We start from the raw sequence: 21653 nt of genomic DNA, 5'->3' as shown, positions 1-21653 counted from the left end.
GATAACAATTGCCACTTTCTGCGTTTGCTCAAAGAGAGTGACAGGCTACCGGTAGATGCATGGGATACTTGTAGTATTTTATAGTTGTATATTTGCCATTGCAAACATAAGAAACCCTATTCTCAATAGGGAGATGAATATATAGGAAAGAGTGAGCTGCAGGGCTCTTAGACTTCCCGCTGGTAATCAGTGAACATCCCTGAACCACAGCAGTGTCTGAACGTCAGGCCAGGCATGCCGTAAAACATGAACTAATGCCTTTACAATTACTATAATCGCACAGCTGTAAAAGTAATGTGTCTCTATACAGTCAGCAGTTAAGCAATGCATTAGCAGGTGCCATGAAGGGCTGCCAGATAACGAATGGGAAAGTACAGATCCATTAAAAGAAGAGGCTGTTTGGAGTCACTGCTTTTCATACAGGACCGTGAGCACTGGAACACGGTACCAGAAGAACTGATGCAGCTGATCTCTTAAACAATCTCCATGCTGATTCTGATTCATTATTGAAATCAGCAAATCAATCACTGGTGTGCGTCATTTGAAATGCGTCCGTGACAGAACAGAGTTCAGGTAAGCAGGGGCCCAATGCTAAATGAAAATGGAATATTATATACTGTTACAAATACAAGTGTGGGAAATGGGAGCACAGTTCAGCCCCTTCCAGTATTGGTGTGGCTCCTGTTCCAATCCCATCCAGGACTGGAGTGGCTCCTGTTCCAATCCCATCCAGGACTGGTGTGGCTCCTGTCCCAATGACCTGAGCATGTAGAATAGCTGGGGACCACCGAGTGGCCTTGGAGTATCAGGGGACAGTGAGATGCTGTTACTGAGGGCAGGAGGGCTGGATGTTTAGCTGAACATGGATGAAACCAGTGCACACAGATACATTCCCCGCATTCAAGTGATGCTGCACGCTTCATACTAAATAGCAAATAGATTGAGTAACACAATTGGAATTATCAGCGCATTAGCGGTTACCATATTTCTGACTTAAAATGTTAAGTCTGAAATATAAAACATAAAAAACTAGTCTGCTAAATTTAGAACCATTTATTAACAGGGTCTGTCTATTTTAGTTTTTCATTTCTGTAGCATTTTGTCATTCACAGAATACATTTTTTTAATTGTTACCACCGTGTGTCAAAATTATAACCTAAATGTAAATATCATTATAATGTAAATATCTATCACAATTATTTTAGAATAAATTGCAAGCTCAAAACTAGATCCAATAATGAAGCATTCAAGGAAGAGCAGAGAAAGAAGTATCGTTGAAATGTGGCTTACCAAGTCTCTTTGAAATGGTCCATTTCTGGTACAGTCTGTAACGGTATATTATATACAGACAGACAGAAAGTCTATGAGAATGGTTTGTAGACGATATAAGGCACTGTTTAGACAGACAGGATCAGCGCATCAGGGTCCATGTTGTGAATTAGCACAAAATCAGAGTCATCTAAAACAGAACTGGACTGCCTGGTCCATCTGAGATCCTGCAGGCCGGGGAGTGTGCACTTCAAAACCATACTGAGATACTGCAGGGGAGTGTCCACTTCAAAACCATACTGAGATACTGCAGGGGAGTGTCCACTTCAAATCCATACTGAGATACTGCAGAGGAGTGTCCACTTCAAATCCATACTGAGATACTGCAGGGGAGTGTGCACTTCAAAACCATACTGAGATGCTGCAGGGGAGTGTGCACTTCAAATCCATACTGCGATACTGCAGGGGAGTGTCCACTTCAAAACCATACTGAGATGCTGCAGGGGAGTGTGCACTTCAAATCCATACTGCGATACTGCAGGGGAGTGTGCACTTCAAATCCATACTGAGATACTGCAGGGGAGTGTGCACTTCAAAACCATACTGAGATACTGCAGGGGAGTGTGCATTTCAAAACCATACTGAGATACTGCAGGGGAGTGTCCACTTCAAAACCATACTGAGATACTGCAGGGGAGTGTGCACTTCAAATCCATACTGAGATACTGCAGGGGAGTGTCCACTTCAAAACCATACTGAGATACTGCAGGGGAGTGTGCACTTCAAAACCATACTGAGATACTGCAGGGGAGTGTGCACTTCAAATCCATACTGAGATACTGCAGGCCGGGGATTGTCCACTTCAAAACCACGCTGGGCTGTTGGACTGCCTCTGTTATGAATGCTTAGTAACATGTTTAGCAAAAGTTAATAATTTGAATGCATTGAATCCAGTTGACATTTGATGCATTTAATCCAGTGATGTTTGTAAGATGTGTTGATGGGTGCTGATTCATTAGAGAACACTGTGTACTGGGGACTGGAGCTGCTGCTGACATCCCACCTACTTACATCTGAACAATATGATGAGCAATCAGCACTTGATTAAAGAGAGGGGAGAAAAACTCTGCGTTTTGTATCTTTAAATAGACATAAGGCTAGCTGGAAAACAGTGCATAATAACCAATTGCATCATGCAGAACAACCTGACCTCACACAAAAACAGCCCACTCAGCCGGAGTAGCACAAGTCCATACTGCCACCAGCAGACAGGTAGAGGAACAGCTTTGCTGTGAAATCAAACCCACCTACCTGCTATATACTAACAGCAGCGTTTAAAGGAATGCTTTTCTGGGTGGTCACACATAGCATTCCCCTGCCTCCAAGCAGACACTGACTCACAGTGAGGAGAGTGAATGATGCAGAAAGCTTCCTGCAGAGGGAACGGGTTTCCGTGACTCCGCTCTCTGGAGACAGTGTACAACAGAGCTCTGCAGTTTACCATGCCTGCTGTTCAGTGATCCTACAGAACCTAGCTGTGCCTCACCATGCTTTCTGCACAGTGATCCTACAGAACCTAGCTGTGCCTCACCATGCTTTCTGCACAGTGATCCTACAGAACCTAGCTGTGCCTCACCATGCTTTCTGCACAGTGATCCTACAGAACCTAGCTGTGCCTCACCATGCTTTCTGCACAGTGATCCTACAGAACCTAGCTGGGACTCACCATGCTTTCTGCACAGTGATCCTACAGAACCTAGCTGGGACTCACCATGCTTTCTGCACAGTGATCCTACAGAACCTAGCTGGGACTCACCATGCTTTCTGCACAGTGATCCTACAGAACCTAGCTGGGACTCACCATGCTTTCTGCACAGTGATCTTACAGAACCTAGCTGGGACTCACCATGCTTGCATGGGATTCCTTACTTGCATTACAGTACGCTTTTCTTTGAATTAGCCAAGGATACAGTGTATGAATTAGCCAGGATACAGTGTATGGAAGTTTCTTTTTTTCTGCCGTTTTCTAAGCTGGAGTCAGGATATTCACAAAGATCATCTCTGAACCCTCTGAGCTTCTTCACACTAGATTTGTGATGCTGACAGTTTTGTTTTCCTTTTATAATAAATTTGCAAATTGCACACTTGGGACAAGCTTTGTAAACTGAGACCCTGTCTCCTTGTTAAACAAAGTGGAGTCAAGAGCAAGACCCAAAAGTTTTCTATTCCTCCTGGAGTTCATTCCCAGCAGCCTCTATTCATGCCGACTACTGCCAAAACAGCTGCCTGGTTACTGCTGTGCTTTTAAAACGTTTCATTACTCGCAATGTGAATGCAATTATGCAGACAGGCTCTTTCTCGTTGACACAGCAGTCATCGCTAATTTACAGCAGGTCTCAGTGGGTCGCAAAGGCAGGTTTTACACAACTCCTGCAATTTCCTTTAATAGATACAACGGCTTGCATTTTGTTTTTCTTTGTGCTGTAAATTGTTGATGCTCACTGCCTTAAATGATGTGTAGGAAATAAAAGATTTCATAAAATGCAACACATTTCAGCTCAACCAGACTAATATTAGAAATCGCATTTCATTTCCTCAAATGATATTGGGACGAAAATACAGCGGCAACAGCCTTTTGCCTCCAGGACAGATTCCATTTCAGGTAGGCTCTCTCTGTGGGGAGGCATGGAGGCTGACCTGACCTCCTCTCCTAGGAGCAGGCTCTCTCTGTGGGGAGCCATGGAGACTGACCTGCCCTCCTCTCCTAGGAGCAGGCTCTCTCTGTGGGGAGGCATGGGGTCTGACCTGCCCTCCTCTCCTAGGAGCAGGCTCTCTCTGTGGGGAGGCATGGAGGCTGACCTGCCCTCCTCCCCTAGGAGCAGGCTCTCTCTGTGGGGTGGCATGGAGACTGACCTGCCCTCCTCCACTAGGAGCAGGCTCTCTCTGTGGGGAGCTTCCTATTGCCAGTGCTGAGAGGCTATAGTGTCAGCTCCATGGAGAAGCAGAGGATTCAGCAGTCTTTCAGGAAACCTTCTGATTCATCACAATTTTTAACAAATTACTTAGGTAATTAATAATTGCTAGCTATGCTGTCTCCGATGTTGTTTAACTGAGTGGAACATTTAAATATTATGAATATTGTATTCTCCAAGCATACAAACTGATCCTTACCCTTACACACACACACACACACACACAGTATAGGTGTACCCACACCTATACTGCAGTATAAAACAAAAACTTACTTGAATTTAACAATGCTGCTAGTGCATCAATTGCTGCCCTGTAAAAAAAAAAGATATTATTTTTTATATATATATGGCTCCTCTTAACAAAAGCATTTACAGAAAATCTGAGAATCTTCCCACGCCTTCTATTCCATCCAGGAATGCTGGCGCTGCCTTGGCAACATTTCAAAGATTCTGTCAGCGTTCAGTGTTCACTCTGTAACACTTCAGGTTTCCAGCACCATATCAATTATGTATAAAAATGCACTGTTAAGCAAGTTGTAAAGTCATAGAAACACTGACACACTGATGACATTTTACCATCCATCTGTTTGTAACAAAAACTATCTCAGGAATTAACTCATACACTATACAGTATTACTTCATATTATATCATGCATGTAGAAACAGATCAATAGCATGAGAGCGTGTTTATTAATAGCAGAATCACATTTTAAATTGTATTCCTAAGCATTCAAGCGTGTCATGTTAGTAAATAAAGAGAGTGCAGATTCTCTTTGGTGAGGAACAACAATGATGGAGCTTATATTGATGAGGTGAAAGGCAAACACACATGGTTTGATGAATGAAATAAAGCTAATGCTGTAACAGGAAATCACTCATAATAACAGTTTACCTCTCAAGCCCCGGGGTGAAGTTTGAATTATGATGTCACTGTCCCTATAGCGACTTGTAAAAACTACCAAACAGGAAAGCAAACAGCAGCGGCGATGAATAACCCTGATGGCTCCTACCACTTTATGCAGCATTAACGTTAAATAATTGCACACAGATAGAATCGTTTTTTATCCGGTACTTTGTTAAATCTGCTAAAAAGATAGCAGTGCTATAATTAAAAAGCAGTCTTAGGGTAAGATGTTTCTCGCTAGTTTAATACCATTGCAATGGTTTTTATTCCACACAGATCATGTTCCTTTGTCTTTTAACTTGTTTTAAAATTGGGTCAGATATCACTTTAACAACAGCTTCATGCACAGTGATTAATCTTCACATCCTTTGAAAGCCATTACGTATTACCAGGACTGATTTGTAGTCCTACATTACACTTGTATGAACACATGCATTATGCATTCATACAAAAGCACATTACCAATGCATAGAAACTCACATCAAGTGCATTATACCACAGCTCTACATTACACATTCATGCTGTGTGTGTGCTAATGGCAAATCCATCATGGTATACCTCGCCCCCTCAACAGCATTGCAGGAACTCAGTACAGTAAAAGGAGGAATTCAGTGTTTTCTCATCAGGAAGACCACTGGACTGATCCAGACTGGATGTTTAATTCCTGAGCCTCTCTGCAGGCAAAGCCTTTAAAGAGATGTTTTTCTTTCAGGACAGTGCTAGTTAGACTTTACTATACAATCCCATTATCTGAAGGTATCTTCACTTTCAGGACAGTGCTAGTTAAAGTTGAGATGCATTTCTGTGTGTTATACATGGGGTGCACTTTCTCTGTATTAAATGACGCTAGAAATGTTAGAAGTGCTTTTACCTGTAAATAATGACCCAGAGCGTGCTTCTACCAGATCCCAGTGGGAGGGGCGCTCAGGGGCAGGGGGCTGGTAATTGACAGGGGGTTTGATAATTGGCAGGGAGCTGGTAATTGGCAGGAGGGTTGTAATTGGAAGGGGGTTGGTAATTGGCAGGGGGGGTGTAATTGACAGGGGGTTGGTAATTGGCAGGGGGTTGGTAATTGGCAGGGGGTTGGTAATTGGCAGGGGGTTGAAAATTGGCAGGAGGGTTGTAATTGGCAGGGGGTTGATAATTGACAGGGGGTTGGTAATCGCTGTTTCTACTGCTCTACTGCAATCTGATGTGTAGCTTTCAGCAGGTTGAAATGCTTTCCAGATTAGAAGTACAATCGTCGAGGGATGCGGTCCCAGGTATGGGCTTATTGTTGTTTTTCCTCCAACCGTGTAATTTGTGCAAAAATCCCCAACAATGCAAATGTTAACAGCAGCTAACTTCCTTTTTCATTGTCTTCTCTTTCAAATAAATGACTTCCTCAGGGTAGTTCCTAACAGAGGCTAATTTCAATTTTCTTTCTAGGGAGATTATTCATCAATCAATGTGTTTTATTATTATTATTATTATTATTATTATTATTATTATTATTATTATCTGAAGTAGAATTTGGATTTGAATATATATGTGGTAATCTCACAGTATAAAACAATGGGTATATAATCAATATATCAGGGAGACACTACTGCAAGTGTAACAATTTGTTGAAGTAACGCTACGATATGAACAAGTTCCACATTCGATACATAGTACTGGATTATTTTGAACAGATGTGTGATAAGATGAAATGATCATTAATGATAGACTCATTAGACAAAAGGCCAAAATATGGTAGAACCCGCATTGATTACTCCCAGGATCCCCTAGTGCCTTGTCTGCAGCCCTGTCCCTATTTATTACTTCATCATCCACTAAACACTTAGTGAATCACAAGTAGCTGTGTGACGCGTTTGCTTACGGATCAGGACACACAACCTCTTTTTCACAATGCCATCATTTAATGAATTCCCATTGTGTGGAGTAGAGAGAGAGGGAGCTTTGATATGACTTCAGTAAAGAAAAACAGCAGAGAAGGTATTTAAACAGTTAGGTGAACACAGTTGTAGTCCAGAGGCAGCCTAAAATGACAAGACCAGATTGATCTGAATTCTTCAATTTAAAAAAAGCAGCCTTCAAATCTGCCCAAGATGCATTTCTTACACAGATGGTTGGGTGAACAGATGATAGCTGGCTAAACCTGACTGCTGTGCTGCCATTTGTCACAGGGCTACTTGTTAGATTGTTTGGAGAAACAGCTGTGTGTTTTTAGAGCTGATAATTTAACAGCATTTGGATTGTTTGGCAGAGACCATTAGGTTGGTAATAATCATAAATAAACATATGCACATCTGCCAGTGGCAACTGGAAGAGACTAAACCTTCTGAGAGAGAGAGAGAGAGAGAGAGAGAGAGAGAGAGAGAGAGAGAGAGAGGCAGCAGTATCCATGGCAGGTCAAGCTTTGTTTACCAGGCCTTTTTCATAACTGCCATTCCAAACATTACAAAAGACAACTAAACACAAAGGCAAACAAAGCCAGCTCACAGGCTCACAGCCAGCCAGTAACAACTTTCATTAACAGTATTTTATTAATCTTGTGCATCAAAATAGAGCCCTTAAAAAGTGATCTGGCAAGACAAGACAGGTGGGTGTCTGGATTGTCTCTGTGTTGCCAACCTGCTTCATCGTGGAACGATGCCATTAATACTGAAGTGTTGCTTCTCTTATCGGCGAACCATTCGCTGTCATATCAAGCACTGAGTGTCATCACTGAAGCTGTTTGAAGGACTAGAGATGGCATGGGTGTGTGTAGACCCTGCAATGCATAGAAGCTTCTAGAAAGAACGTGTGCTCCTGATAATGCAAATGCAACAGTATAACCTGGATAAGAGAGGAGCAGTTTTTGGACCTACTATAATAAATAACATTAAAAAGCAATTTACAGCAAGAGGGATAAACTTGATCACGCGTTTATTTATTACTGCACGTTGGAGTATTAAAATGCAATTTCAACTGTTTCTGAGTGTGTTATACCACGTTCTACAGAACGCCTAAGAAAGTGCCATTTGAATACTACATTTACCCAGGCTTACTATCCACTGATTAAGTGCAAGAGAACATTTCTCTAGAGCTATGTCCTACTCCCCGCTTCCCTGCTTCACTTCTGCAATGCTGGCTATAATTACATAATCATTGCTAAGTTTCTAGAATTCACAGCATTTTGTTCCATATGCAGTGCACTGCAGTGGAAGGGCTGTGAATCTTGGCTATGAATAAAGTGATTATTTTGTAGATGAATCCAGTGTGCATACGAGATAATCCAGAATAAATATGCAGTGATAGTATGATAGCCTCAATGCTGAACCTCCACCTCCAATAGAGGATTATCTTTGCGCTCAGGTGCCCTTCTGTGTGGGTTCAGCTGGAATGATTAGCCCAGCAGAGCGATCACAGTGAAATGTAGAAACTGAAACACATGTCTGTTTGTGCAAGGAGTAACAGGAGCAGAACTGTGACTCACAGAGCAGACAGGTTTGAAGGGGGGGTGGGGGGGGGGGGGGTAGGAAACTTGTGTCTCTACAGCGAAAACTACCTTTGAGGATTGTAAACAAATTGGGTGTCAATCTTCAGATGAAGTGTGCACAGAAGGCTAAAAACATAAAGCAACAGAAAACCACAAACAGACAGCAAGGAATTTAGTGTAAAACTGAACAGCCCCTCGTCTTCCACTCCTATACTCAGCTAAATAACCTTGAAAGGAGCTTGGGTAAGTTTCAGTGAAAGCTAGTTCATCTCCATATACACCCTGGGGAGTGGTTCATCTCATCCAGGTTATGGCATAGGATGTATTTGTTGCAGAGTTGGCCGTCACTCACACAGAGAATGATGAAATCACATGATGTACTTACTTGACCATGCGTGTGTTTTTCTTGGTGTGGGGAGCGATGAGCTTAAACTGAACTTCCAGAGCTCCATTTTTACCTAGCAGGGCAGCTGTGGAAACTGTAATTGAAAAAGAAAGAAAAGTTCATTAGTTTGGTTAATGACCTTCCAGAACAGTTCCAGGGCTGTGGATGGAAATAAGGTCGCTCAAGCCTCTAATTCTATAGTAATGCTACTGAATAATACAATACCCAGCTACAGTTAAACATATAGAGATGAGTTAAGCAGGGCATATAGATATACAGACACATATATTCAGGTAGTAGGCTTTGTTTATTGATTGGAATAGCGGTGGTTTTGTGTTTGCTAAGCCCAATGTGTGCTGATGTGTTGTGGTGATACAGTCCCTCAGATTCTCACCGCAGGACGCATACACCCTGAGCAGCCACAAGCAGGCAACAGCCATCTTCACATCACTCAGGCTCTGTCTCAGCAAGTCCAGGAGCAGAAGAACAGCCCCCGCCTTCTCAGCTTTGTGGCCAATCTTCTTGTCTGTTTGGATAACACAGTTAACAGCATATCACTGTACAGAAGACAATACAGGGTTATATAAAAAAATAAACATATAAAAAAATAAAAGCACATTCTAGAGTTTAAAATTACTCATTTTAATGGGACATGGCTTGATTTGAACTCACACACACACAGACGCTCTTGCACTCACACATAAAAACAAGAACAGCTAATCTATCTCTCAGATTTGGCAAAGCTGATGCTCACACATGACAGTAAATCAGCAGACAACAAACAGCTGAGAGTACACTTGAGTCTCTGCAGCTCAGTATAAACAATAACACAGATCCAGCAAGCACAGTATTGTATAAACACACACCTGAGAGTCAGTAGAGAGAGTCTCTGCAGAGTCTCTGCAGCTCAGTATAAACAATAACACAGATCCAGCAAGCACAGTATTGTATAAACACACACCTGAGAGTCAGTAGAGAGAGTCTCTGCAGAGTCTCTGCAGCTCAGTATAAACAATAACACAAATCCAGCAAACACAGTATTGTATAAACACACAGCTGAGAGTCAGTAGAGAGAGTCTCTGCAGAGAGTCTCTGCAGAGAGTCTCTGCAGCTCAGTATAAACAATAACACAGATCCAGCAAGCACAGTATTGTATAAACACACAGCTGAGAGTCAGTAGAGAGAGTCTCTGCAGAGTCTCTGCAGCTCAGTATAAACAATTACACAGATCCAGCAAGCACAGTATTGTATAAACACACAGCTAACAGCTGTAATAACAGCATTGCCTGAGACCGAGTGGTTTGATAGTCTAATGAGCGGAGTGTACCCTCTAGTGCTGAAGCACGGTACTGCATGCTGCTGTATGCAGAATGGATAGCCATAGTTTCAGGTTGCTCTTAAATACACAAACACTGTGCATGGGCAATGAGTGTGCTGCCTCTAATTCAAGAATGAAACTGGCACTGCCTCCTCTCGGTTTACAGATTGCAAGCAAAGGCTTACCTCTGTGCCCAACCTTGGTGAGGAGGTGCAGCAGAGGCACCAGGATGGAGGAGCTGGGGGAGGGGCTGCAGCCTGTGTTCACCAGGGTCCTCAGTAGAGCCTCACTGCCTCCCTTCTTGATCATGTAGTGGATCCTTCTGTCAGTGCCTGGAAAACACAGAGAAACAGACGGAATGAGCTCAGCAGGCCAGACAGCGGAATGGCAATGTTTTAGAATGCTTTCCTATGGCTGGTAGTTTCTAATAATAGCCTTCATTCTAATGCTAATAAAACTGCTCATCACGTAATATTAGAGGTGCACTGTGAACCCCCGGGAATGTCACACCCAGCTAGAGAATCAGGCTGCAGAGAGAGGCAGCCTGTGAACAACAGGAAATGGGGTTTGTCATCACGTTTGTGCCACAGGGACAATTCCTCTCATACTGGACAACAGTATCGATTTTCTCCTTTCATGAAATGAAGCCATTGTGGCAAACATTGAACCCAGCTGAAAGCAGACAGGGTGTGATTGGGACCTGTGCTCTGCACCTCAAACCTGGGGTGAACCACCTCCCACCCCTGCTGTTAGCATGCTCAGGAATGGTTCAGACAGGCTGGTTATGTGAATGAGGTTCAGACAGGCTGGTTATGTGAATGAGGTTCAGACAGGCTGGTTATGTGAATGAGGTTCAGACAGGCTGGTTATGTGAATGAGGTTCTGACAGGCTGGTTATGTGAATGAGGTTCAGACAGGCTGGTTATGTGAATGAGGTTCAGACAGGCTGGTTATGTGAGGTGTGAGGTTCAGACAGGCTGGTTATGTGAATGAGGTTCAGACAGGCTGGTTAGGTGAATGAGGTTCAGACAGGCTGGTTATGTGAGGTGTGAGGTTCAGACAGGCTGGTTATGTGAATGAGGTTCACACACTGGTATATTAATTCTAGAACATGCTGACAGATAAATGATGAGCAATTAGTTGTTAAGTCATCTAAACACTTCTGACGTATTACTCTGTCCTGTTCCTCACCAGCAGACAGCAGCTCGTCCAAAACATTGAGAATATTCAGAGTGCTTTCACTGTCACTGGCATCCTGCAAGAAAACATTGAGAATATTCAGAGTGCTTTCACTGTCACTGGCATCCTGCAAGAAAACATTGAGAATATTCAGAGTGCTTTCACTGTCACTGGCATCCTGCAAGAAAACATTGAGAATATTCAGAGTGCTTTCACTGTCACTGGCATCCTGCAAGAAAACATTGAGAATATTCAGAGTGCTTTCACTGTCACTGGCATCCTGCAAGAAAACATTGAGAATATTCAGAGTGCTTTCACTGTCACTGGCATCCTGCAAGAAAGAGAAGGAAGGCTGTCTCAGTATAATATCACTGTGCAAAATACACATTCTTTTTGTCAAGAGCTGCATGAAGCATCGTCTTCTTTACAGTATGAAGGAGGTGTTTTTTTTAAAATGTGTATTATTAGTATTAGTGGCTGTCAATACATCGTACATTTCTGTTACAATTGCCTCTTATCCTGCAATTTTCTTTCCACCTTTCTTCAGAAGGCAGCTATTATGGGTTACTAAACAGTGCATTGTGTCCTTCAAAGAAAATATGTTTTCACAAAGAATGGGTTGAAAGGTGTAGCGAGAGGAGTTGTTTTGAAGGCAGTTGTTTTAAAAGTGGTGTATCCACTGTGAATTACTTTGAACACAGATGAAATACTTTGATTTGCTTATCTCACAAAAAATTGCAGTTCAACAGATACTAATTCAAATTGAAAATGCCTTTTTTTCCATTAAATCAAGTTAACATTAAAAACTAAATTGACATTCAGATAGGACAAGGAGCAATTGACTCGTGAATTCGATGACTGCGGTTTCTTTGACAAATCCACAGTTTTCAGTTGAATTGAAAAATCAATCAAAGACTGGCACGAAAGAGATAATTAAAATAAATAGTGTGTTTCTAACACAGATCAAGATTAGTTAGGCCACCCTAAAAAAGCTGTCATTAACCTTATAGACTCCACATGTACACTGACCTCAATGCAGCGCAATGTAACAGCAGCTGGAGCACAAGTCTGAGATTACCCCACTCATAATAGCAGACGCAGTGCAGTTCCCATGCTGGCAGACCGATTTACAGCAGCTTTCACTGCAGTGTAGTTGTGCTTGTTTTCAGATCAAATGACAACTGCAATCAACTCAGACCCCCGAACAGTATCAACAAATGACTTGCGCCGGGTGTTTTCTGCTGAACAAACTGTATACAGCTGTCACTTCTTATTTGACCTAGCGGTTTCTATTGCTGCCTTCCAATTGCACTATTAACACACTGCCTGCCCTGTCATGGGTCCCTGACCCGTCAAAGGCACCCCAGTGCTCACCAGCACTCCTTGGAGAGACATGTCACCCACCCAGCCTGACACCTGCTCCCCAGGGCCTGTCACAACTAACAGATATACTTTAAACAGCCTGTTAGTGCAGGGCACACTGGAAAGATGGCTGTACTGTACTATCACTCTGGAGCAGTAAAAGGAAACGGGGTGTCCACTGAACACTATAACACCTGGCTCTGTCCCAGAGGGGAGCAGAGACTCCGAACCTCCCTCTCACCCCTACTAGGGTGCTCCCTCCAAGGCAGGGCAGCTGAGGAACCCTGGGAGGTAAAAGCATTTAAAAAGTAGCACCATGATAAACAGCAAGTAAAAAAAGGGATTACTGTATTATTATTTAGGAAACTGTGATTTGTGTTGTCGATGTGAATAGCAGCTTGTTTTGTTTCTATGTTTTATAAAGCTGTTTGCCAAATGAAAAACTCTGTGACATGTGTCCGGTATTGCTTTATACTGTAGCAGCTCTCCAGTGTTTTACTGGATGCATGGATGCAAATTCACAATACGGTAACAACGCCAATACTAAATCAATCAACTGTTACGGTTCATTTTTAAAATCAGAACATCTACAGATTAACCGATAAATGTGTGGATTTACCAGCTCAGCGGTCGATGTATAAAATAACTAAGGAGGTAATGCTACAGCATTTGAGGTGAATTCAGGAATAAAGTAGCATCCAGGAGCTCAATGGCAAAAAATATTATTATTATTATTATTATTATTATTATTATTAATAATAATAATAATAATAATAATAATAATAATAATAATAATAATAATAATAATAATAATAATAATAATTCCTGTAAGATCTGTTATGCACAAATGTATTCGTTGAAAAGTAAGCAGGGTTTGTTAGTTATTTATCTCTCCTTTTTTAATGATGTAATCTAAATGTTTCTCTCCTTTTTTAATGATGTAATCTAAATGTTTCTCTCCTTTTTTAATGATGTAATCTAAATGTTTCTCTCCTTTTTTAATGATGTAATCTAAATGTTTCTCTCCTTTTTTAATGATGTAATCTAAATGTTTCTCTCCTTTTTTAATGATGTAATCTAAATGTTTCTCAGCCTGGGTTCTGTCTGAGTTTAGTTTCTACCAAGGTTCATCCTGTTTTTTGAAGATGCACTTGAGTTATTGTGATAATGTTGCCGTGGTAATGGAGGAGGGCGTGCTCACGACAATAAGGAAACTCACTGGTTTGAGTACCATTATAACCCTCAGCAATGATTACTTTGCCACTTAAATGGAGGGAAGCAAACAGCATGAGTTAGAGAGGGCTCTGTCTTTGTATTAATGATCTGACGCTCGTTAATCGTGTAAAACATGTCTGCTTAACTTCAAACGGTCTCGTTTGGGACGTGCTCAGATTGAGAATAGGGTTTCCCTGGGCTCAGTTGGAGGGTTTGGAGTTTTCCTTTGACTCAATCCTCAATGCCAGTGTTCATGTTCTCACAGTTTCTTATTGCCGCTCCTATTGCCTGTAAAGTCTCAGTCTGCCTTTTCCATTCACTTTGGCACGGCCAGGACTTCGTTTTTGTGCTTGTGCTTTGGATCTGTGTGTGTGTTGATCGTGCTGAGCACTGGTACTTTTGAAATCCCATTTCAAGCACTGGCAGCTTGCATGTGGAGCAGGTTTGCCACGGCACCCCACAACACCAGACCCACAATACAATCACCTGCTGACAAAACAATACTGCTCTTTATTTTGTGAGTGGGAGGAGTCTGATGACTTCAGGACCCAGAGCTGTGTGAGTTTGCACTTTGCACAATCACTGCAAATATTTCCAGTATCTCTCAGCTAGAGGCTTTGCTCCCTGTTTATACAGTGTGTCTGCTGCTGAATACTGAACACTCAAAACACAATGAGAGGCTACATGGCTTTTGCTCTGCGTATGTTTTTCACATGAAAATAATATCTGCACGCATTGTTAGCTCAACTCTTATCGCAATTTATCATGAGCAGCAGAGGTGTTTAAGATGGCAGCAGAAAAAGATACATGGAAATGAAAATATGCGGGGAGGCAATCTGTGTTATTATAGAGAGCCCTCACTCTCTCTCCTTCAGTACAGTCAAAGCATGCATTTAATCCAAACTCCCTCCCTGCAATCTGTGTTATTATAGAGAGCCCTCACTCCCACTCCTTCAGTACAGTCAAAGCATGCATTTAATCCAAACCCCCTCCTTGCAATCTGTTTTATTATAGAGAGCCCTCACTCTCTCTCCTTCAGTACAGTCAAAGCATGCATTTAATCCAAACCCCCTCCTTGCAATCTGTGTTATTATAGAGAGCCCTCACTCTCTCTCCTTCAGTACAGTCAAAGCATGCATTTAATCCAAACCCCCTCCTTGCAATCTGTCTTATTATAGAGAGCCCTCACTCCCACTCCTTCAGTACAGTCAAAGCATGCATTTAATCCAAACCCCCTCCTTGCAATCTGTGTTATTATAGAGAGCTCTCACTCCCACTCCTTCAGTACAGTCAAAGCATGCATTTAATCCAAACCCCCTCCTTGCAATCTGTGTTATTATAGAGAGCCCTCACTCTCTCTCCTTCAGTACAGTCAAAGCATGCATTTAATCCAAACCCCCTCCTTGCAATCTGTCTTATTATAGAGAGCCCTCACTCCCACTCCTTCAGTACAGTCAAAGCATGCATTTAATCCAAACCCCTCTCCCTGCAATCTGTGTTATTATAGAGAGCCCTCACTCCCACTCCTTCAGTACAGTCAAAGCATGCATTTAATCCAAACCCCCTCCTTGCAATCTGTTTTATTATAGAGAGCCCTCACTCCCACTCCTTCAGTACAGTCAAAGCATGCATTTAATCCAACCCCCCTCCTTGCAATCTGTGTTATTATAGAGAGCCCTCACTCCCACTCCTTCAGTACAGTCAAAGCATGCATTTAATCCAAACCCCCTCCTTGCAATCTGTGTTATTATAGAGAGCCCTCACTCCCACTCCTTCAGTACAGTCAAAGCATGCATTTAATCCAAACCCCCTCCCTGCAATCTGTGTTATTATAGAGAGCCCTCACTCCCACTCCTTCAATACAGTCAAAGCATGCATTTAATCCCAAACACTATGAAAGGCACTATATAAAATAAAGCTTGATTGATTGATTGATTATTCAGCAGTTTCATTCGACTTTATGAAGCAAAATGAATGAATTCTATAGGGTGATGCAAGACGTGTGGTCATAGCTGTAGCTTGTAGTGCACTTGACAGCGTGTGGCCCTGGTCTCACCTGGCCAGTCCTGACCAAGGAGTTTGTTATACAGGCCAGCACTGCTGTTACTTCAGAACAAACTGGAGTACAAATGAACTGGAAGCACAAGTCAACTACACAAATGGAACGTAGGAACTTTCAGCTATTCTTAAATTATTCTTCTGATTATTATTAGGATTTTTTTTTTACTCTATTTTTTATAACAATGTAATCCTTAGCAGGATAACTACATAATGTACATTTTTCAAGATGTTACACTCATTTCTTTTACTCCTATGATACAATATAATGGGTCCAACTACACTGTCAATGTTGTGGTTAGGGTTTCCACTGAACTAAGTCATTACTATAGTTATTTATTGAAAATACAATGCAGCTCTTTGGAATACTAGCGATAACAAACTTTATAGTGTAAGTAATTGAAATGCAATAGAAACAGACATATTCCCTACTGTACTCTTTGAAATGATTTCTCTTTTCATATCCAGGCCACACTTAAACATACTGACAACAGTTTAAAATGAATACTTATCATGAAGACTAACAATGCTAGGGTTAGGGAGCAATAACATAAAGTGGAATGAAACCTGCTGAATTACGTCTCAGTCCTGAAATTCTAGGCGATGCAGCACTTTTGGTCGTAGCTGTACAGCGTTCTCAGGGTTTAGTTGAAACCCTTTTCACATCGACACGGGTGCTGAACAGGAGAATGCTCCCTCTCCCCGCTCTCAGCTGGTGTAGTTAGTGGCTTGCCGGGACAGTAGAACATGCTCACAGGACTCGCAGTCTCCTACCTGTAACGTTGAGAGCAGCACCTCCAGTCCACTGGGGCCTGGGCCCGCCATGGCCGCTAGCACTCGCTCTGTACAGACACAATAATCACAAAGCAGATCACTTTATATCCAAACCATGGGGCAGAGCTGCTGCACACTCTCAGGACAATTTAAAAAGAAAGCCCAGGAGGGGAGGGGAGGGGAAGAGGGGGGAGCCTGCAGCCTGTAACTCTATCTCCAGAGATAAATTCATCAGCCCATGTGTGCCAGGACGTTGAGGCGAGTTTCCTATATAAAGAGACTGACAGACCTGAGGGACTCTGGAGAGCAGAGTGGGTGGATTGTGGGACAGGAGAGGGGTTTCAGTGATCTGCAGTATGTGTGTGTTTCTGTGTGTTTAGACATGTCGTTTTTTTGTTTTTTTTAAACAGTCCTGATCAATACATTCAGGCCTGCACTTCAGTAATTTCCCAGGGTTCCATGTTTTTTTGTGTTTCTATTTCTGTGAATCAAGTTAAATGTACACACAGGGGCCTTTGTGCTCTGGTGTTAAGGGAGAAAACTATTTTAAACGGGTCAATCAGTGCTGTGATAGGAAACACAATAATGTGCACTGCTCTCAAAGTATTGAGACACAGGAAGTGTACTACTTTTGTTTTCAAAATGTTTGTGTGTGTGTGTGTATAGAAGCTATGATAGGGTCTGACTGCACTGCACACTCTACTGTGTGTGTGTGTGTGTGTGTGTGTGTATAGAAGCTATGATAAGGTCTGACTGCACTGCACACTCTACTGTGTGTGTGTGTGTATAGAAACTATGACAGGGTCTGACTGCACTGCACACTCTACTGTGTGTGTGTGTGTATAGAAGCTATGACAGGGTCTGACTGCACTGCACACTCTACTGTGTGTGTGTGTGTGTGTGTGTGTGTGTGTGTGTGCGTGTGTGTATGTGTGTATCTGTGTGTGTGTATAGAAGCTATGATAGGGTCTTTCCTTTCCAACAGTTCCTGCTTGTGTAAGCAGCACAGCACTCCACTGCTGCCGTGGCGATAGAGAAAAGGAAAATGAAAGGGAGAGAAGGACAGGGAGACAGAGGCTGAAGTTACCAGGAATAGTCTCACTTGCCTTTCTTTTTTGGGCTGGACTGAGCAGCTGAGTGATGACAAGGAGGCATTCTTAGCAGGGGGGCGGGGGGGGGGGGGGGAGGGTAGAGAACTCCATGTTAGGCATCAGCATGGTAAGAGTCACCACACCCCACACCCTCATCATATTCATAGATACCAAACGGTTGCATCTCTCCATACTGTAGAGTGGGAGCTTGTCAAGACTACAGCAATGCCACTGTGGAATATGTCAGGATGGAAAACACTTGTCCACCCCCAGCACCACCCAGGCTGAATCCCTGGATTATCAGGAGAAGCAGCTCTGAGACTCTGCTGCTTGCGAATGAGATTGAATCCCTGGATTATCAGGAGAAGCAGCTCTGAGACTCTGCTGCTTGCGAATGAGATTGAATCCCTGGATTATCAGGCGAAGCAGCTCTGAGACTCTGCTGCTTGCGAATGAGATTGAATCCCTGGATTATCAGGAGAAGCAGCTCTGAGACTCTGATGTTTGCGAATGAGATTGAATCCCTGGATTATCAGGAGAAGCAGCTCTGAGACTCTGCTGCTTGCGAATGAGATTGAATCCCTGGATTATCAGGAGAAGCAGCTCTGAGACTCTGCTGCTTGCGAATGAGATTGTGCTTCCCACAGTCCTCCAAGTGTCTTCAGGGTCAGGACTGGATTGTTGGATTTGCATGTTATACTGCACAGCAGCTCCATTTATCTCTATAGAAAGTGACAGTGCCTGGGATTTAAACCAGAGGCCCCCTGTTCTGAGGCAGGTCTAACAGAGACTGGATTATTGTTGTATTAATATATGTAACTGCTGTATAATCGAGGGAGAAGGTCACAGAAATGTTCCCATTGATAGAGCTACACCTGTTCTTACCATCAACAAACACTCAGTCATGATTTCTGTAGTGAAACTATAAAAACCTGTTTTCTTAATCGTCAGACAGGATGGCTTCCCCTGTCTGTTGCAGGCTGTGACCTGGCCGACAGTTTAAAATGGACATTCTGTTTCTGTCTGGCACGGAGCTCAGAGGAACACAGAAACAGCAGAGTAACACTCCAGACGTTGTGCTTAAAGGAATCAGGATCGCCTAACACAGCAATACCTTGTGAAAGGGTAAAGAATCGTTAGCAAGCAGCAGGGTGCACGCTCAAAACCCATGACCAGCCCCCTGGAAAATGAAATACGAATTCATACACACCACAATCTCAAAGCACTCGGGCCAGCAGTACAAACCCAGATTAGTACAAAAGGTAAACTTTGTTTGTCAAGCAGCTGACAGGGCCCTGGGCATGAGGTTTAAGCAACAGGAGGATCTAAGATTGGCTGGTAAACATCACTACTGTGCCAGGCCTAGGCAGGGGGAGACCTATCTACCACACTTGATCCTAACCTCAGAAGAGGTGAATCAGAGTGTCAGCTTCAGACACAGCAGATCTCCAGCTCAGAAATCAGCAGGGCATCACTTCCGCAGATACTAGATGCTCCGAGAGTATAATTGAAGTTGATGGCTCAATTAAAGCAATTTCCTGGCTGCTGTTGTTCAAGCCACTTGGTATATTTTGTACAGCTCAGCACATTTCCAATGGGACCAAATGCAGTGAGACAGAGGATTCATCAGTCTAAACAAACCCTGCTTACTTTTCAATTCAAACCAGGCAAATGTACACACTGTCTCGTATTCACTAATGTAAGGAGGCAGTGTGACCCCTCTCATTTTTCTTTATTTAAAAATGTATTCTGACGCTGCAGTTATTTGACTATGTTTAGGAGTAAATGGAACGTGTTTTGGAGGTACAGGTTATTTCAGGTGAATTGGGGCTCCCTGCTCCCTTCTGGGGTCCTTTTTGCTTATTAACCCTGTTGGGTTCTTTTGTGCTGCACTCTGATCTGACTGTACAACGTGAACAGTGTCTCCGGTATGTCTCCCTTACGATCATTTTCTACAAACACTTCTGATCATTAAAATAGCATAATACTGCAGATTAGGGTGTAAGAATATGCTATGGTGATTATTAGTGCTGAGACCCAAGCCCATTGCCAAGGTGCTAAGATATCGAAAGGACTGGCCCTCACATTTAGGCAAGTCTGTGCAGGGAGAGTAGGACTGTGCAAGCTATGAAGGGGGTGTAAATCAATCAGAGAGCATTTTGTTATTTTAAAAACTTCCATGACTTTGATACATTGCTAGAACTGACTGCATACTTCCACAGCAGGGGGCTGGGTGTCTGTTTATAAGTCCTGCCATGTATGTATCAGTATGTATTCTGTTTTAGGTGCAGCACGTGTCTGTGGAGACCCCTCACACTGTAAAGTTAGTTAGAATGAGGAGAGCTGTTTCATTCACTCGGTTCAGTGGTGAAAGGAAAGCTTTCTGTTTTAGGTGCAGCACTGTGACTGTGGAGACCCCTCACGCGAGTTTGGCATGCTGAAGACATTACCTGGTCAGCTGGACGGTGCTCAGCAGTCCAACAGCTCATTTAGAGACTAAAGTCTTTATTTAACCCCTGCAATCATGCAGACACGCTCCCTCACAGACCGCACAAGGAGTTTATGACTGTTGTAAATCCCGGCCATAAGGGTGATGGCTAGCTGAACTGCTTCACCAATCACTTTTGCTTGCACCCTCCTGCTACACTTGCTGTGGAATGTTACTGATAGTAGTAGCATTTGATACTGTCACTGTAGGCTAAACAAGCCATGTTTCTATCATTCAGACCATCAGGGCAGATACTTTATAAAGTAAGTCCCCATTTCTTCATACGGTAAGTCCCTGTTTCTTTTTTTAAATCAAGGCTCATCCAGTGGGATTTTAGCGTGACCTCTGACCTGTGTCAGTTTGTGGACCTCAGCAGGAAACTGCAGAGTATGGGCACACAGCTGGGAAGCGAGTAAGAAAAGGTTTGGTCTGTTCATGTGGAGGAGGGCCCTGCAGTGGAGTGTTTCTGCTTCACTCGCTCAACGAGACACAGCTCAGGAAGGCAGCCCACTGGCACAGACTTGAAATACTCCAGAGAATTAGCGGCCCGCCAGCTGCTCATACTAGACAGAACTTTGTTACAGCGCAGCACTCGGGTCCATTCCAAGTACATTCCCCAGGGCTGGAATCTGGGATCTGCTGAGATAAGCAGGGGGGCCACAGTGAACACCTCACAAAACTACAAGTGTGCCATCATGCCATGCAGAATGGGGTGAAACGCTGGCATTACTGCATAGCCTTCAAAGAAGTATGGGTCTGCAGTGTGGAGTTACATTAGTACTATCATCATCATCATCATCAAGCATTCAGGAAATCTGAAGCATCTGCATATTACTAAATATCCTTTACCACACGTTACTGTGCTTTTACCTTGGTACAGCACAGTAGAGCGTTCTACAATAATCCTGTGTAAATGACAATAGTATCCTTTCTGTATAATAATCCTGCTCCTGACTTCCAGCCCAGCTCCTTGCTGCTCTACCTGGGGTCCTGAGAGTCTCAGCTGCCCTGCCCTGTGGCCTGGCCTCCAATCAAACACTGAATGCATTGTCAGCTTGTGCTTAAATACATGTCTCTGTGAAAGTCAGCAAACATGTTGCCTCCATCCAAATAAAGAACTACTTTCGGCCCGATTTTCCACGTGGGCAGCAGACCATTGCATACATTTGCAATGC

At 43.0% G+C, this 21653-nt stretch overlaps 1 protein-coding gene across 2 annotated transcripts in view; it reads right to left on the bottom strand.

Annotated features, from left to right (window-relative positions):
• LOC117428351 (cytosolic carboxypeptidase 4-like) overlaps positions 1-17077 on the bottom strand; it is a 93096-nt gene extending 76019 nt beyond the window's left edge. For both annotated transcript variants that reach the window (XM_058995614.1, XM_058995615.1), the window contains exons 1-6: positions 16900-17077; positions 11503-11566; positions 10497-10643; positions 9388-9519; positions 8994-9087; positions 4515-4552 (exon numbers count right to left, since the gene is read on the bottom strand). In XM_058995614.1, coding sequence (XP_058851597.1) covers positions 4515-4552; positions 8994-9087; positions 9388-9519; positions 10497-10643; positions 11503-11566; positions 16900-16950 — 526 coding nt within the window. In that variant the 5' untranslated portion in view covers positions 16951-17077. The remainder of the gene's footprint in view (positions 1-4514; positions 4553-8993; positions 9088-9387; positions 9520-10496; positions 10644-11502; positions 11567-16899) is intronic.
• Positions 17078-21653: the final 4576 nt, after the last annotated feature.

Source organism: Acipenser ruthenus, chromosome 21 (assembly GCF_902713425.1).
Source record: "Acipenser ruthenus chromosome 21, fAciRut3.2 maternal haplotype, whole genome shotgun sequence".
Lineage (NCBI taxonomy): Eukaryota > Metazoa > Chordata > Actinopteri > Acipenseriformes > Acipenseridae > Acipenser > Acipenser ruthenus.
The sequence above is the reverse complement of the archived record's forward strand: the minus strand, read 5'-3'. Positions and strand labels throughout refer to the sequence as shown.